General features: G+C 45.4%; 1 protein-coding gene across 3 annotated transcripts in view; it reads left to right on the top strand.

Moving 5' to 3' along the window:
* The window catches only part of LOC106612094 (vascular endothelial growth factor A-A), a 28,906-nt gene extending 14,431 nt beyond the window's left edge, over positions 1-14,475 (top strand). For 2 of the 3 annotated variants that reach the window (XM_014212940.3, XM_014212942.3), the window contains exons 3-11: positions 1-54; positions 575-650; positions 7,340-7,385; positions 7,574-7,770; positions 8,330-8,403; positions 8,489-8,521; positions 9,414-9,485; positions 10,504-10,689; positions 10,879-14,475. The exon at positions 1-54 is cut by the window's left edge and continues 77 nt beyond it. In XM_014212940.3, coding sequence (XP_014068415.2) covers positions 1-54; positions 575-650; positions 7,340-7,385; positions 7,574-7,770; positions 8,330-8,403; positions 8,489-8,521; positions 9,414-9,485; positions 10,504-10,689; positions 10,879-10,900 — 760 coding nt within the window. In that variant the 3' untranslated portion in view covers positions 10,901-14,475. Of the gene's footprint in view, positions 55-574; positions 651-3,355; positions 4,671-7,339; positions 7,386-7,573; positions 7,771-8,329; positions 8,404-8,488; positions 8,522-9,413; positions 9,486-10,503; positions 10,690-10,878 lie in introns of those variants that run through there. The other variant, XM_014212944.3, reaches the window with a different exon arrangement.
* Positions 14,476-18,827: the final 4,352 nt, after the last annotated feature.

Here is an 18,827-nt window from a genome sequence, read left to right as displayed (position 1 = left end):
TAGCTACTGTATGCTCATCATGGGACTGAGCATCAACGCTCACATTCTCTTCAGGTAACATGAGGGGAAAGATCAGAGTGAAATGGATGATTGGACATTGATTCTGTATGTATGTACACTTTCATAGTTAAATAAGAAATGCAGTAATTTTGTCACGTTCAAGGAACGTAATCTGTCACTCCTAAAGCATTTCTGAATTCTGCCAAACATCTGTGCCAAAATGTCACAATTACCTATTACTGCTATTACTATTTTGTTACTCATTCATAGTCTAGACTAAATAGTCTGTAAACTCAGATAACTGTTTGTCTGTAGGCACAGGTGCCCCTGGCTCAGGCCCAGGTTATGCTGTCATAGATCTGGTAATCTGTGTTTTTGCACATTGACTTGGCAGCACTTTTGTTGATTGTAGAGATTCAACTTTTCCTGGTATATGACTTACATTCGTACTAGTACAGAATAATAAAACATGAATAATAATCAAAACGCCAATTCAACTGCCAACGATATTCCTCTGTGTGCTGTGTGTATGTCTGTGTTGTCTGACAGGTCTCTCTGTCTTCCGGTCACACAGACAGCTGGAGTCTGTCCATAACAACTTCACGGATGAGAAGAACAGGGTGATCAAACAGATCTACAATGAGGGCAAGGTGTGTGAAAGAAATTCTAAACATATTACATGTATAATAACTGTTAGTACATGTTTTATTACACTGTTCTAGTTAGGGTAGTAGTACTAATCAACATTGCATGGAATATGTGTTAATATGATTTGTTGGTGTGATATACCTGAGGCTGGATCTGATTCTATATTTCTTCATTTTGATTCACAGAGTGAACGGGTTTAAGAAGCAGACAGAGATTCTCAGGAGAAATACAAAATCACTTGCATCAAGTAGGAGTTTAGTAGAATACGAGCACATCGTAAAACAAGGGGGATTGATTTGGCCGAACGCCTCGGAAGAGGAATGGGGTCATTCAGGAAGGGGAGTGAACGGTTGATTGAGTTAGGAGTAGGTAACCTTTTCAGTGGTTTGTGGCAGACGTTGATGACGCGCACAGCTCACGTTTGCTTGGACCTCGGATACTAAGCCGAGGAGTTAAAAAACAAGTGTGTAATACCTGGGTGAAACAGTAATGGGGTACATGTCTTTGTACCCCATGTCACAGTAAAGCCTCGCCCCACAGCCATTCTAGGTTTCTCCAGGAGGAGAATATGTTGTGGAGGTTTGGTCTGGTATCACAAGACTAACAGCAGTAGGACATGTCGTTAGCAGCACATCTCTTACCCTATTGGATGGAACCAAGACTCCTGTTAGCCAGTTGCTGATTGGTTTGCATACCCGTGACATGCTGTTTCCCCCACGGCCGTTCAGAGGCAGTCTCAACAAGATTCATGGGACTGTGTGAATTTGCCCACTGGAGATGGGGCATTCCAGATATAGTAAAACTTCAGTGTTCCGTAATATAAGTCTATGGTTGCGTACTGTAAGTCTATGGTTGCGTACTGTAAGTCTATGGTTGCGTACTGTAAGTCTATGGTTGCGTACTGTAAGTCTATGGTTGCGTACTGTAAGTCTATGGTTGCGTACTGTAAGTCTATGGTTGCGTAATGTAAAGACTTTAATCAAAGGTAGAATTCCTTAATGACAGAAAGGTGGTGCTCTGCACAGCTGCCCTTGAACCACTGGGATTCAGTCATTGTGCCTCTGTGTGTCAATGATATCATGGAACTCTTGACTCTGCTACTGGGCCCAGGGTGGACCCAAATACAGTCATAACTCCTGTCCCAAACAGTATATATATTTTTCCTGACAATGTTACCTACATGCAATATTTAGGGCCTTCAGCTTTTCCTGGTTTTGTGAAGAGGAAAAACTGTCCCTAGATATACTATATCCTTTCCCATTGAAAGGACATGGAATCAGGAGACATTTGAAAATGAAGTCATATTAGGACTTTTTAAAATGGTATTTAATTGTACACTTCTCTGATGTTGAAGAATTCATTTTAGGAATGGTAATTATACCATGGAAAGCACTGAAGTGCCGCGCAGGCAGATTCATATTTCTAAGATTAGAAATGTATTTAATTTATTGCTGTGGTGACGGCCGACGGACACTTTCCATAAGTCACAGATTGTGTTTCAGTGATGTTTAATGACAACCTTCTCTTCCCGGTGTCGTGGATTCATGCTGTTCCTCTGATCTCAACCAACAACATCCAATGTTTCATTTTGAGTTTGTTTCTCACCTGATTCCACTCTCACATGTCCTGTCAGGTTTGGGAGTGAGCGAGTGGTGCGGTGTGTGTTAATGACTCTATGGCCTCGTGTTGTTTCTCAAGCCCTTAGCTGAAACCACAGGAGATAACAGGTCCCTGCATACCGACATCCCCCATGTAGTGCACAAGTGCCCCCTCATAACCAAAACACACCACACTGACAGAGACTCTTCTGTCGACATAAAGACAAACTGATGGGAGACAGGGTTCACTGTACGTCTGGGCTGCTGATCAAGGTTTTGTAAGCCTCTGACTGTGACCTAGTGCTGCTGATCAAGGTTTTGTAAGCCTCTGACTGTGACCTAGTGCTGCTGATCAAGGTTTTGTAAGCCTCTGACTGTGACCTAGTGCTGCTGATCAAGGTTTTGTAAGCCTCTGACTGTGACCTAGTGCTGCTGATCAAGGTTTTGTAAGCCTCTGACTGTGACCTAGTGCTGCTGATCAAGGTTTTGTAAGCCTCTCATTGTGACCTAGTGCTGCTGATCAAGGTTTTGTAAGCCTCTGACTGTGACCTAGTGCTGCTGATCAAGGTTTTGTAAGCCTCTGATTGTGACCTAGTGCTGCTGATCAAGGTTTTGTAAGCCTCTGACTGTGACCTAGTGCTGCTGATCAAGGTTTTGTAAGCCTCTGACTGTGACCTAGTGCTGCTGATCAAGGTTTTGTAAGCCTCTGACTGTGACCTAGTGCTGCTGATCAAGGTTTTGTAAGCCTCTGATTGTGACCTAGTGCTGCTGATCAAGGTTTTGTAAGCCTCTGACTGTGACCTAGTGCTGCTGATCAAGGTTTTGTAAGCCTCTGACTGTGACCTAGTGCTGCTGATCAAGGTTTTGTAAGCCTCTGACTGTTGACCTAAATTAGTTGTGCAAATGTATTATTCCAACCAAATAAATTATTAATATCTATTCACTGGGGGTGATCAGTTATTGGTGTGTTTTATGTGTCTGTCTGTGAGAGCTTGGATGTGGATTTGGGTGAATGATATAAAGAGATCTTAGTGCAATAAAATGACCCCCTTTATTGTGTGGCTCAGTGTGGCTCAGTTGTTAGAGCATGGTGTTTGCAACGCCAGGGTTGTGGGTTCGATTCCCACGGGGGACCAGTATGAAAAAAAATGATCGCTCTGGATATGAGCGTCTGCTAAATGACTTAAATGTAATAAAAAATGTAAATATTGTATCGTTATTTAAAAATGTATTATGTGGCTGAGAAAGAGGAGTGGTAAATTATTGATTGATCTGCTGAATGACGAATTGAAGGGCGACGTTCACCTGTGTCCAGTGCGCGGGTGCGTCCATGTCATTTTGAAAAAGTTGGCAGTGCAAAGGTTACGCGGAATTCGGAGTGCGTCGAGTGGAGTGCGCCTTTTAATTGTGATCTGAAGGGCAAAGGACATGAGCAACCAATCATAACAGACCAAGAGACGCTGTCAAGGACCCTTCCCTTTGTGGACTGCTCTGGCACCATTAACTTCAATATGTTATTATCAAAGAGGACAAAAGGATAAGTCGCGGCGGCACATGCGTCTTCAACGAAACGTCATCTAGGCTATTTCTCAGAGACACCGCTGTGGATAGGCTACGCAGTGTCATGAAATGTGCGTTCGGCACCGTAGCCGATGTGATTTAAGACATTAGTGTTGGATCGCAAATAAGGGCTTTTTGTCCTTTTTAAACGTTTTTAGAGTCAAGGATACAATATCGCAAAATATCTTATCGGGACTATAAATGGACCTGTAGTCACGCTACTACTGACGCTCAACCACGGACCGTTTCATGGGTTTCTGGCCAACAATGGGCGAATGTAACCGGTTTACATACCCGAACCTCTGGCTTTGGAATATTGGGGGCCATCATTCAAAGTTCACACAACTCTCAGTAAAATAGATGCAACCAAACTGTATTGAATTGAACGTGAACGACTGAGATTTATTAAATTAGGCTATTTGTCAATATGCAGGCATCATATGTGTGCGCTTGATTGCCAAGAATGATTAGGCCGATTGATGGCATTGGATTATAAATTGTTATATTGTAGCCAAATACATTGTGCAATTGTTGATGAATTAAGTTAGTTTCAAGCCACTCATTTGAGTGTTCGCCTACTCATTTGCTATAGACGGATTCATAATTACTTATTTGTATAAATTAATATATTTCACGTTCTTAACGGGAAGGGAATGCCACCCCGGCTGTCAATCCATAACATGGAACCTAAGGACTACAGATTGAATATTGATTGAGTGGAGAGAAAAGACAAAAGAAAATCAACAATTCATTGACGGAAAATTTGGTTTTTTGGAGTTCTGCACAATGGGGATTATGCTTCAAGTTATTCTAGGAATGTTTCAGTTCCTCTTGCTCTCCAGAATACCCATGTCCCATGCTAAGGTATGTCAGATAACTAACTACACTCTGCTAGACAATTGTTTGCATGGAAATCACAGGAGTTTAGATGTTTTTATTCCTTTGTCTGCATTATGCAACAAAACATCTGGTTTATTTGAAGGGAAAATAAAGATGGGAATACAGTGACTTTAGGAGCAGTATAGCGTCTTTGTTTTTAATATTTTCAACTGATCTTTGTGTGTTTGGAGCTTACCCCCACGGTCATTGACGCTCTGAGCTTATGAAGGTTTACAGAATTCTGTGGTGCACCTCACTCTCCTAGAGCATGTACCATGTATGGATAGGCACAATGTGGCACAACTCTGTCAGAATGACTGACATGTTCTTTGTAACACAAGGTAGATGTACTGTACATGAGTGACATATAGGGATGGATAATAATTAGCCAACATAATAGACTCAGGCACACAACTCTCTACATGGCAGATTGGTTTTATATCAAGAACATGTAGTGACCTGAAGCTGTCCTGATTGAGCTGCGTGGCCGTGGGATATATCAGATTGGAGGTCCTGGGAATCATGTTGCATTGGGGCCCACATCTCTCTCTCTCTGACACACACAGTGGTCCCAACGGCTTTTTCTACTCGTCCCCCTGGGGGATAGCTGGGTTAATTGTGGCAGTTGGAGGGTCTAAGACTGATGCTGCAGCTGGCACTGTGTGGGCTGCTGCAAGAGCTTGGCTGGCACTGTTTACATTACTTGTGTGTGTGTCAGAGAGGGAGACACAGAGAGAGTGAGACTGTGCCAATGCCAGTGTCAGCCAGGAACAGATGCAACCAGACTGGAGGGGAATAGTCTTCTCTGGGAGCAGTACAACGAACACACACTTGGGGTGACAGTATCAACTCCTCCACAGGGGCCAGTCTGTGGAGCTATTGCCCACCCTACTCCTCCTAGGGGCCAGTCTGTGGAGCTATTGCCCACCCTACTCCTCCTAGGGGCTGGTCTGTGGAGCTATTGCCCACCCTACTCCTCCTAGGGGCTGGTCTGTGGAGCTATTGCCCACCCTACTCCTCCTAGGGGCTGGTCTGTGGAGCTATTGCCCACCCTACTCCTCCTAGGGGCCGGTCTGTGGAGCTATTGCCCACCCTACTCCTCCTAGGGGCCAGTCTGGAGCTATTGCCCACCCTACTCCTCCTAGGGGCCAGTCTGGAGCTATTGCCCACCCTACTCCTCCTAGGGGCCAGTCTGTGGAGCTATTGCCCACCCTACTCCTCCTAGGGGCCAGTCTGTGGAGCTATTGCCCACCCTACTCCTCCTAGGGGCCAGTCTGGAGCTATTGCCCACCCTACTCCTCCTAGGGACCAGTCTGTGGAGCTATTGCCCACCCTACTCCTCCTAGGGGCCAGTCTGGAGCTATTGCCCACCCTACTCCTCCTAGGGACCAGTCTGTGGAGCTATTGCCCACCCTACTCCTCCTAGGGACGAGTCTGTGGAGCTATTGCCCACCCTACTCCTCCTAGGGACCAGTCTGTGGAGCTATTGCCCACCCTACTCCTCCTAGGGACCAGTCTGTGGAGCTATTGCCCACCCTACTCCTCCTAGGGACCAGTCTGTGGAGCTATTGCCCACCCTACTCCTCCTAGGGACCAGTCTGTGGAGCTATTGCCCACCCTACTCCTCCTAGGGACGAGTCTGTGGAGCTATTGCCCACCCTACTCCTCCTAGGGACGAGTCTGTGGAGCTATTGCCCACCCTACTCCTCCTAGGGACCAGTCTGTGGAGCTATTGCCCACCCTACTCCTCCTAGGGACCAGTCTGTGGAGCTATTGCCCACCCTACTCCTCCTAGGGACCAGTCTGTGGAGCTATTGCCCACCCTACTCCTCCTAGGGGCCAGTCTGTGGAGCTATTGCCCACCCTACTCCTCCTAGGGACGAGTCTGTGGAGCTATTGCCCACCCTACTCCTCCTAGGGACGAGTCTGTGGAGCTATTGCCCACCCTACTCCTGGGGATGTTTTGTGCTGATTGATTTGTAATATGAATGAAACACCCTTGTGATCTGACATGTTTCTTGTTGCTCAGACACTTGCTCAGACACTACAGTATATGTGTTCACAAAATGGCCACACACACATCGGTGAACTCCAAATGAAATGGGGCCAAACCAGAAACTGTAGAGAGAGCACGGGGGCAGGGTGGGGCGGTTGGGCGAAGTCTACGTTCTCTCAGCAGTGGCCCTGGTCCACTCAGATCTAATAATGAAGGTGGGTGGGTGGGGGTGCGTGTGTGAAGTGTTTGCGTGTGTGAAGTGTTTGCGTGTGTGAAGTGTTTGCGTGTGTGTGTGTGTGTGTGTGTGTGTGTGTGTGTGTGTGTGTGTGTGTGTGTGTGTGTGTGTGTGTGTGTGTGTGTGTGTGTGTGTGTGTGTGTGTGTGTGTGTGTGTGTGTGTGTGTGTGTGTGTGTAAACTACATAGTATGTTTTTTGTGTGTTACTGACCTGGCTAAGGTATTTGGTATCAGTGTAGAGCATGAGAGCGTACGAGGGGCTGTGGGGTACGTGGGGCTGTGGGGTACGAGGGGCTGTGGGGTACGAGGGGCTGTGGGGTACGTGGGGCTGTGGGGTACTAGGGGTCCTCTCTGTATATAAGGTTAAAAACATGCAGGGATTTACCACCTGACACACCTCTTCTTCTGCCTCTGCTCTTCCAGCTAGCCCACTGGAGACCTGCGGACACCACCCCCAAATCTAGAGAAGGTACCCCCCCCCCTTGTGATAATCACACCAGCATATATGAACAGGCTGATGATGAGTAACTGTGTGTGTATGAATAACAGAGTTGAGATTCATAAAGTGAGAATGAATACATTATGACTAGATTTGTGATGTGTTAGTGACCTTGTCAAACCTATTCATCTGAAATTTCTCGCTCTCCCTCCCTCCAGTGCGTCGGTGGTTGGAGGTGTACTCTCGGACTGGTTGTGAGCCCAGGGATACCCTGGTGGAGGTGTGGCGGGAGTTGCCGGGAGAGACGCATCACCTCTTCGTGCCTTCCTGTGTGTCGGTCCACCGCTGTGGTGGGTGCTGCTCCGACGAGGCACTGGAGTGTGTGCCCTCACTCACACACTCTATCACCATGGAGGTACACACTCTCACACTCTATCACCATGGAGGTACACACTCTATCACCATGGAGGTACACACTCTCACACTCTATCACCATGGAGGTACACACTCTATCACCATGGAGGTACACACTCTATCACCATGGAGGTACACACTCTATCACCATGGAGGTACACTCTCTATCACCATGGAGGTACACTCTCTATCACCATGGAGGTACACACTCTATCACCATGGAGGTACACACTCTATCACCATGGAGGTACACACTCTATCACCATGGAGGTACACTCTCTATCACCATGGAGGTACACTCTCTATCACCATGGAGGTACACTCTCTATCACCATGGAGGTACACACTCTATCACCATGGAGGTACACACTCTATCACCATGGAGGTACACACTCTATCACCATGGAGGTACACACTCTATCACCATGGAGGTACACACTCTATCACCATGGAGGTACACACTCTATCACCATGGAGGTACACACTCTATCACCATGGAGGTACACACTCTCACACACAGAATGATTTGTAACCGTAGTTTGTGTCTTTGTCCTCTGCAGCTAATGAAGACCTCCTTTATGAAGCATGAGCTCATTCAGCTGGACTTCGTTGAGCACAGCCAGTGTGAGTGCAGGTGAGCGCACACACACACACACAGCCTATGCATGACTGCATTCTCGTGTGTGTGTCCTCAAATAACCTGCTCTCTTTCCCTGTAGACTAAAAGAGAATCTTCAATCAGCCCCTACCAGGTACAGTACTGTATATATGTGGCTGTTTGTGTACATTTGTGTTTGTCTGTGTGTGTGTCTCTTAGTGTGTGTTTGGGTATCTGTTTCTGTGTACCTCTCTGTACCTCTAGCTTAGTGAGTTAGCGTCTTTGTGATGCTCGAGCGCTAGCCTAATATCCCATGGGACCGTTCACATGCCACTGTCTCCATAGAGATATCTTACCCTTTGTGCTGAGTGAGTGCTCTGAGAGCAATTACCAAAGCAGATCGAAGTTTCTATTTCTATACAACATTATTATTATTACACCATGTTATTTTATAGTATTTCTGAGAAGACGCTAAGGCAAGGCTTTTGACCATACAGAAAAGGCTACTTTTGCTCTGTCACATGTTTGGAAGCCCCAGCCCACCCTTGACCTAGTGGCAGAGTGATTAGCTAGCCTTAGACCAACAGAGCTGGACAGAGGTCAAGGCCCACAAAGAGGGAAAGTTAGGGAAAGAGTGAAAACAGAGGGATAGAGAGAAGGAGAGAGAGTAAAAATATGTTTTTATTTATTTATTACTTTACCTTTATTTAACTAGGCAAGTCAGTTAAGAACAAATTCTTATTTTACAATGACTGCCTAGGAACAGTGGGTTAACTGCCTTGTTCAGGGGCAGAACGACAGATCTTTACCGTGTCAGCTCGAGGATTCGATCTAGCAACCTTTCAGTTACTGGCCCAAGAGTGAAAGCTTGAAAGGGGGACGGAGGCAGACATTTTATTTTCTAATAAGGCTGTTGGACTTTAAGGGAATCCCACAAAAAATGGAATTAGAGGCATTTAACTCAGTCTGTAATGTATCTATTTAGATTTTGATCTGCTATTGTGATGTATTGTTGTTTGACGCAGATGTATGTCTCTGACTAACAGGCCTGCAAAGCCTCTGAGGAAAGACAGGAAAAGGGAGAGAGGGAAATCCAAACGAAAGAAAAGTGGAACTATGTAAGTTCAACTAAACATGCTAAATTAACTCCTGAGTTGTTGCTTCTTTATTTACATAAAGCTTTATGCACGAGTCTAAGCAACTGTCTGTTACTCTGTGGGTACGCACAAATAATTCCAAGAAACTCACTCCACACAGCAGAAAAAGTGAATTCAGCCCTTCTTCTTCAATTCTCCACCCATCATGCTGCTGTCAGCTATGTCCTCTTATAGGGGTCAGAGTTCACTCAGTGTCTCTCAGGCCCATCCATCACTCAGATCAGATCCCATTGAGTTACTGGCAGGTGTGTAATCTGCCTAATTTGATGCCAATTTGGTGACTAATTATCTCTGTGGTAACCCAGCCCTCTCTCTCTGTGGCAACCCAGCCACCACCTCCTCCCTCTCTCTGTGGCAACCCAGCCACCACCTCCTCCGTGCCAGCCCAGCCACCACCTTCTCCCTCTCTCTCTGTGGCAACCCAGCCACCACCTCCTCCCTCTCTCTCTGTGGCAACCCAGCCACCACCTCCTCCCTCTCTCTCTGTGGCAGCCCAGCCACCACCTCCTCCCTCTCTCTCTGTGGCAGCCCAGCCACCACCTCCTCCCTCTCTCTCTGTGGCAGCCCAGCCACCACCTCCTCCCTCTCTCTCTGTGGCAGCCCAGCCACCACCTCCTCCCTCTCTCATTGTGGCAAACCAGCCATGACCACTCAGCCAGGCCCACACAAAGATGGTCTCTCTGTATCTGCTTCATTAATTAAATCACTTAATTGAAGAAGTCCATTAGCCACCCAGACAGGCCAGGGTGAGTTAACTCAGTCGTGGATGGGCTCACTTAGACACAGACTGAGGTTAACTCCCTAATGGGAATCCCAGCCAATGGCACATTAAAGGGCCTCTCAGACAAGAGGAAGTCTACTGCAATGGGCACAGGGACAGCTTTATTCCTCTTGAATCCTATGTGGAACATCAGGTTTGAAAGCCACTGGTGTCTGTTTTAAAGTTGCAGTATTTGTTCTATTCTCCTTACCGCCCCAGACCCTCCTCTCCCCCGACTACGCCCTCTCCTCCCCCGACCACCCCGTCTCCCTTGCCAGGCCCTCGATGTACCCCCTGTCCTGGGAGGAAGTGGACACTCGATTTGCATTTGTGTCGGTGTCGCTGCAACGTGACCGCTGAGAACTGCAGCCAGAAAGGGAGGAGACTCAACCAGCACCTCTGCAGGTCAGTGTCCAGGGACTGCAAACCACCTTCAGAACCAGAGCCATAGACGGAGAGCTTGAACCATTACCAGAGATGTAGTATCAACCGTGACCATGCATCACAACCACATTCAAACATAGCTAAACCACAACCCAGCATTACACATTTAATTAATCTGATCTAAAATCTCTTGTTTCATTTTTGTTTTAGATGTGAGGCCAGGAGCCGGTGATGCTCTTTCTGTCCGCTGGTTCCAGACTCACTCTCATCCATGCTCACCCACTCTCATCCATGCTTACCCACTCTCATCCATGCTCACCCACTCTCATCCATGCTCACCCACTTTCATCCATGCTTACCCACTCTCATCCATGCTCACCCACTTTCATCCATGCTCAGCAGAAGTCTGGGGAACAAAGAGGAGTGGAAGATGTACCCCTAACTCTCCTCTTCCTTGTCCTCCAGAAACACCAAGTCAGTGCAGTATTACAACGTAAATATATGTACCTGTGTGTAGAGCTGTATATGTGCAGTCAGTTTCATCACACAGCTTCTTCAGGCGCTTAGCTGCTATCGTCCAATCAACATGTATGTAACACTCTCTCCTTCACAAGAGTAAATGATGGGACCAAATGTAAAGCACAGTTTAGATGTCTGGTAACATGAGGGCGATGTGAGGTAGTGGGTCGCCAGGACGTTAGTTGTGGACCAGACAGAATTCAACACTCACACCTCCAATGCTGTATGGGACATTGGGACTTTGGACATGAAGAGGATTTGAAGACTGATCACAGATCAGATTTAACAGACACGTTCATGTTGAATTTTGTTGTCTTCATAGACACGGTGGGTCAGTTTTGCCCATGAACTGCTGTTGGACTGTTTTGCAGAAAGACAATGGCAACAGACATAATGATCCTGATATTGATACGTGTGTTATATTTTGTGTACAGGGAGACCCCGATAGGAGAATGATTCCAGGGTCAAGTCATTAAAGTGCATTAAGGATATAGAATAGTGAATGGACACACACACACACACATGTACACACACGCATGCACCAGCTATTTGTTGTGTGTATAAAGCCATCAGGGATACCCAATGGACCTATAGCTAAGTGAGTTGAATAGCTGCATAGGCTGTATCTGTGTGGTCTACACACTGAATGGCACAGATGGGTTACCCTGCCACAGTTAGTCTCTCTCATCCACAGCATATGGTCACAGGCTGGGGTTTCGCAGGCTGGATCACTGAGGGGTTTCACAAGCTGGATCACTGAGGGGCTTCACAGGCTGGATCACTGAGGGGCTTCACAGGCTGGATCACTGAGGGGCTTCACAGGCTGGATCACTGAGGGGCTTCACAGGCTGGATCACTGAGGGGCTTCACAGGCTGGATCACTGAGGGGTTTCGCAGGCTGGATCACTGAGGGGTTTCGCAGGCTGGATCACTGAGGGGTTTCGCAGGCTGGATCACTGAGGGGTTTCACAGGCTGGATCACTGAGGGGTTTCACAGGCTGGATCACTGAGGGGTTTCACAGGCTGGATCACTGAGGGGTTTCACAGGCTGGATCACTGAGGGGTTTCACAGGCTGGATCACTGAGGGGTTTCACAGGCTGGATCACTGAGGGGTGTTCTGTCATCTGTTTGATTTGGTTTTTGTCTCCATCTCTCCGCTCCGGAGTGAAAGAGCTGTTCACGCCGACAGGGCAGTGAGGGGAATGACAATGATGAGGCTTGGCTATGGTCCAAGGGTTCACACACACACATACACACACTTCTGATTAGAAATGAATGCAATATAAGAGTCTAAAGAAGTCCAAATGTTTGTTCTGTTTAATTGTCTTTGTATAAGTTGTTATATTTTGGCATCATTTTGTCCAGTTGACTTATTAGATGTTGTATATTGTGGAATGTTTCTTTTGTTTTGTTTTTATTTGTCCAAAATCCGTCTACATAAAGAGTCCCTCTGGGTGGCCGACTAACACCACTATGTAGACAGGAGGCATTTAAACATATGTAGAATTTTAAACAGGGAGAGATTTCTCAATGGCCACAAAATAGGACCCAATATACATTCTAATGGGTAACTAAAATAATCACCAGAAAAATAATGTCTAGCAAATACCTATTCCTGCTGCAGTAAAAATCAACCATTTAGTTCTCTCTCTGTGTGGGATGAGTAGAGCTGTGGGGTTAGGATACAGCTACAATATTGGTTAGAACCCCATTCAACACTGAAAATAGTTATTTTCTACTTAACATTGTTCAAGCTTCCAATCTGTACCTCTTCTTAGCAGTTCTAGAACCCCCCTAATGTAATTCCTGACCCTGTGTCACATTCCAAGTGTTATTCCACTGACATTCCTTTTTATATGGTCCTTTTATTTCCAACTCAGTCTGAAAAGTCTCTTTTCACTAAGCAATAAGTATGGTTTCTGATTCAGAGACTGAGATGAGCATATGAGTATTTTAGCTGAAGTTGTAGCAGATTCCTCTCCAAAATATGAGAACTCGGACAACATATCAGCGATTCCTCTGAACTCTGCCTGTTAACAGATATATAGCTGAGGGATTTGTGAGCTGTATGTGAAAAGTGTGTTTGAATTCAGGCTCTGACGTTGGTCCTGTGAGGGCAGTCAGACCAGACACAGCTCTACTGAATTTGCCTCCCGTCCCTATAGCTGGAAGCATCTGTGAGCTCCTCTCCTCTGAATGGTGGCCAATGAATGCCAACCCAAAACCCCTGAGGTATATTTTGCAAAGCGTCATTGTCTAGCTGTGTGTTGGTCCACAGGAAACTTGCCAGTTACAGAAAGACACTTCTAGAAGGGACTAAATGCTCTATTCAAGCAGCAGTATACTACCCATGTCCATGACATAGCCAAAATGAATGTGCTAGTTGCTCCTCTTGTCTGTACGCACCTAGTCTTCCCTCAACCACCTTGTTGTAGACCCATGAGTTTGACAAAGCGAGTCTAGCACTTACCCTATATACTGTAGACTGTCCAGGTAGACCTATTCTAGCCCCCATGGTCTTATACTCAGCTATAGCAGGCAGACCCTGACTAAACATACATAACAATATCTTATGTCTTATAACCAACCACCATCTTGTGTATGATGTAGAGCATACTTTAGAATGTCTTGTAATTCATTCCAAATATACTCCCATGTTAGACTTTACAATTACAAATACGTTGTGATGTGTATATCACTGATACTATTTATGCTGCTACACCTTTTGTGCCCAATCTGATGTAGTGTGCAACTGTCTGTACCATGCAGAGTAGGCCTATATTATGTCTGATTAATCAACTGTCTGTACCATGCAGAGTAGGCCTATATTATGTCTGATTAATCAACTGTCTGTACCATGCAGAGTAGGCCTATATTATGTCTGATTAATCAACTGTCTGCACCATGCAGAGTAGGCCTATATTATGTCTGATTAATCAACTGTCTGTACCATGCAGAGTAGGCCTATATTATGTCTGATTAATCAACTGTCTGCACCATGCAGAGTAGGCCTATATTATGTCTGATTAATCAACTGTCTGTACCATGCAGAGTAGGCCTATATATTGTCTGATTAATCTACTGTCTGTACCATGCAGAGTAGGCCTATATTATGTCTGATTAATCAACTGTCTGTACCATGCAGAGTAGGCCTATATATTGTCTGATTAATCAACTCGGTGTTTATGTAAACAAAGCATACTGTCCTAATTGAAGATGTTAATACTACACAACCATGATACAATGTTGCAGATATTATTAAATGAAACGTGTTATTTTTCGTAAAATGTTTTGTTATTGGTAGTCTCTCCAATGCTTCCAATGTCCTTCCCGTAATCACTTTGATGTCATCCCTTTTTTGCCACCCTCCCTCCTCCCTTTTCTTCATTCCTCTCTTCTCTTTCATCTCTCTGAACAGTAATGAAAGATAAACAGGCTGATGATTAGAGTGACACCCTGGGAGTGAAGGATGGAGGGATAGAGAGTGTGTGAGTGACGTGATATGAGAAATAATATTGCCTCTCCTCCTCACATGAACTGTGCTGAGTCAGCCGCACAGAAGTGTGTGTGTGTGTGTGTGTGTGTGTGTGTGTGTGTGTGTGTGTGTGTGGGGGGGGGGGGGGGCAGTCTACGTCACTGTCTGTGTGTGTACTGCTGAGTGGCAATTATTTCCATCTTCAAACGAGTGATGATAATGTGATTTTATGGGAATATACTCAACGTCCTCATATTGACTTTTCATCTCAGAGGTTGTGAGGCAGTGACAGTGGAATTTCCGTTAGCAGATGATATCTAGGAATTGGCTGCTAAGAGGAGTAATGCTTTCCCATCCAGTGTCTCTCTGTCTCTCTGTCTGTGTGTGTCTCTCTCTCTCTCTCTGTCTCTGTCTCTCTGTCTCTGTCTCTCTCTCTGTCTCTGACTCTCTCTGTCTCTCTCTGTCTCTCTCTCTCTCGATCTCTGTGTTGCAGTTCATCTTTTGGGGCCCACACTGAGAGAAGGACAGAAATGGGCTCCAGTGAGAGTGAGCTCAAGTCTGATGCTGCCTGGCCTACCTGTCTCAAAGGGCATCCTGCCAGTGACTAAATATAGACGCCTGCACAAGATTAGGGGAACAGAGGGAGAGAGGGAGGAAGAGAGAGTGACTCATCCATCAGGAGACAAGGATTCATCTCTTCTTTTTTGTTGTAAAAACATTGTCTACTCTCTGAATATGCCCCAGAACCTTGTCATGTTGGTGAAGCGTAATATTGGAACTTACTGTGTCTGCTACGATGGTGATGCCCCTGAGAACCAATGACTTGTTGTGATGTGTCCCTGAAACTCCTCATCCTCCTCTCTCTCTCTCTCTCTCTCTCTCTCTCTCTCTCTCTCTCTCTCTCCTTCACTCCCTATCTTTCTTTCTCGCTCCCCTCTCTTTCTCTCTTTCAATTCAAATGGCTTTATTGGCATGGGAAACATGTTTCCAAAGGAATAGAGACATTTCAAATGTCATTATGACTATACAGTGTTGTAACGATGTGCAAATGGTTAAATTACAAAAGGGAAAATAAACATAAATATGGGTTGTATTTACAATGGTGTTTGTTCTTCACTGGTTGCCCTTTTCTTGTGGCAACAGGTCACAAATCTTGCTGCTGTGATGGCACACTGTGGTATTTCACCCAATAGATATGGGAGTTTATCAAAATTGGATTTGTTGGGTCTGTATAATCTGAGGGAAATATGTGTCTGTAATATGGTCATACATTTGGTAGGAGGTTATGAAGTGCAGCTCAGTTTTCACCTCATTTTGTGGACAGTGTGCACAAAGCCTGACTTATTGAAAAAGGCCTATGGCGGCCTTTCTCAATATCAAGGCTATGTTCAGAGTCTGTACATAGTCAAAGCTTTCCTTAATTTTGGGTCAGTCACAGTGGTCAGGTATTCTGCCACTGTGTACTCTCTGTTTAGGGCCAAATAGCATTCTAGTTTGCTCTGTTTTTTGTAAATTCCTTCCAGTGTGTTAAGTAATTATCTTTTTCTCATGGTTTGGTTGGGTCTAATTGTGTTGCTGTCCTGGGGCTCTGTGGGGTCTGTTTGTGAACAGAGACCCAGGACCAACTTGCTTAGGGGACTCTTCTTCAGGTTCATCTCTTTCTAGGTGATTACTTTGGTATGGAAGGTTTGGGAATCGCTTCATTTTAGGTGGTTGTAGAATTTAACGGCTCTTTTCTGGATTTTGATAATTAGCGGTTATCAACCTAATTCTGCTCTACTTGCATTATTTGGTGTTTTACGTTGTACACAGAGGATATTTTTGCAGAATTCTGCATGCGGAGTCTCAATTCCTGGTTGGTGAGTGGACCCCAGACCTCACAACCATAAAGGGCAATGGGTTCCTTAACTGATTCAAGTATTTTATCTTCCGTTTGACTGCATAGGAGGCCCTTCTTGCCTTGTCTATCAAATCGTTCAGAGCTTTGTGGAAGTTACCTGTGGCGCTGATGTTTAGGCCAAGGTATGTAAAGTGTTTTTTGTTCTCTAGGGCACCGGTGTCTAGATGGAATTTGTATTTGTGGTCCTGGTAACCGGACCTTTTTTGGAACACCATTATTTTTGTCTTAGTGAGATTTACTGTCAGGGCCCAGGTCTGACTGAATCTTTGCAGAAGATCTAGGTGCTGCTGTAGGCCCCCTTGGTTGGGGACAGAAGCACCAGATCATCAACAAACAGTAGTCATTTGACTTCAGATTCTAGTAGGTTGAGGCCGGGTGCTGCAGACTGTTTTAGTGCTCTCGCAAATTTGTTGATATATATGTTGAAGAGGGTGGGGTTTATGCTGCATCCCTGTCTCACCCCATGGCCCTGTGGAAAGAAATGTGTGTGATGTATAATTTTGTATGTTTCTCCCCCAACACCGCTTTCCATCAATTTGTATAGCAGACTCTCATACCAAATTTGAAATCAACAAATAATGAGAAGACATTGCTTTTGCTCTCTCTCTATCCTTCACTCCCTATTTCACTCCCCCCTCTCACTCTCTCTCTTTCTCTCTCTATCCTTCACTCCCTATTTCACTCCCCTCTCTCTCTCCCTCTCTCGCTATCCTTCATTCCCTATTTCACTCCCCTCTCGCTCTCTCCATCCTTCACTCCCTATTTCAATCCCCTCTCTCTCTCTCTTTCTCTCTCTATCCTTCACTCCCTATTTCACTCCCCTCTCTCTCTCTCTCTCTCGCTAACCTTCACTCCCTATCTCACCTCCCTCTCTCTATCCTTCACTCCCTATCTCACTCCCCTCTCTCTCTCTCTATCCTTCACTCCCTATCTCACCCCCTCTCTCTCTCTCTCTATCCTTCACTCCCTATCTCACCCCCTCTCTCTCTCTATCCTTCACTCCCTATCTCACTCCTCTCTCTCTATCTCTTTATCCTTCACTCCCTATCCCCCCCTCTCTCTCTCTCTCTGAAAGTGGTTTCCTGTATTTTTCCAATTTTCTCTGTGTGGAGTAGTGCTATATTTTTGTAATGATAAACCTCAGGCTTGTTTTCCTCTGCTTTTGTAGCAGCAGCTGTGTTGAAGCAGGTAGTGTTGTTAGATGGTATCTGTGTGTGGGAGAGGGAGAGAGAGTGCATGTCATTGTAGGCCTACAATATGTGTGTGTTCTGTGTGTTGACTATGGCCAACCATGTCTCTCTGACAGGAAGATGAATGATGTTTTAAGTCCCCTGTGACTTTGGTGAACAAAAGAAAATACAATCAGTGTTATCTGTTACGGAAACATGCATCGCTGTGCTGCTTTGAGAACATAAAAGCCAATAGAAGATTAATTACATCAATTTGAGACATTGCAAAATGTATTTACAATATTAATGTACACAAATGCACAGATATTGTTTAGTTTTTTCCCCTGCATTGTCAGAGAAAATAGGCTTTTATCACAGAAAGGGTTGAGGCTGGCGGAGAGTCTAGGTTATAGGGAAAGAGAGGAGAGGGTATAGGAGAGGTGCGGGGGAGAAGATGGGTGAGGACATAGTTGTGGTCTGAACATGCCAGCTCTTGTTGAGGTAAAGATGTGGGAGCCAGTAGGTATAGAATGAGATCTGAGCAAGTCCTGTATGTTATCTCTCTACCTGTTCATCTGTGTAGCTATATCGCCTTCCCTCTGTTTGTCTCCCTCCCTTCCCCTCTCACATTCTGGAGTTTGGTATTCACTGTTATCTTCACTATACTCTGTAAGGGCCACACTATCTTCGCATATCTTTCCTTTCACCATAGTGTTATATTTAACTGGTTCATAACATTTAATTTTCAATTACTGAAATGTTTTCCCTTCTGTATGAAGCAGGTTTCAATTGAATACAATCTAGTCCCTTGAGGGCAAGAAGGAGATGTATGTTAGTAAAAGTGCAGTATTATCATAAGGAGACATACTTGGAATACGGAGGAGGAATGGAGGGGAAAAGGAGTCGAAGAGGGAGAGAGAGAGAGAGAGAGAGAGAGTGAGGGAGGGAGGTAGGTGAGCTTGAGTTGGTTGAAGATGGCGGGAAAAGGGAGATGGTTTGTCGAAGAAGAATGGTGGAAAGTGTAAGCAGAGCAAGCCATATGCCGGATCTACATCTGGAGGAGAAATAGAAGTGAATGAGGGTGAATTATCCAAG

The sequence above is a fragment of the Salmo salar genome, chromosome 09 (genome assembly GCF_965601325.2).
Source record: "Salmo salar chromosome 09, fSalSal1, whole genome shotgun sequence".
NCBI classification, from domain to species: Eukaryota; Metazoa; Chordata; class Actinopteri; order Salmoniformes; family Salmonidae; genus Salmo; species Salmo salar.
Note: the sequence above shows the minus strand (reverse complement) of the source record. Positions and strands in the feature narration are given on the sequence as shown.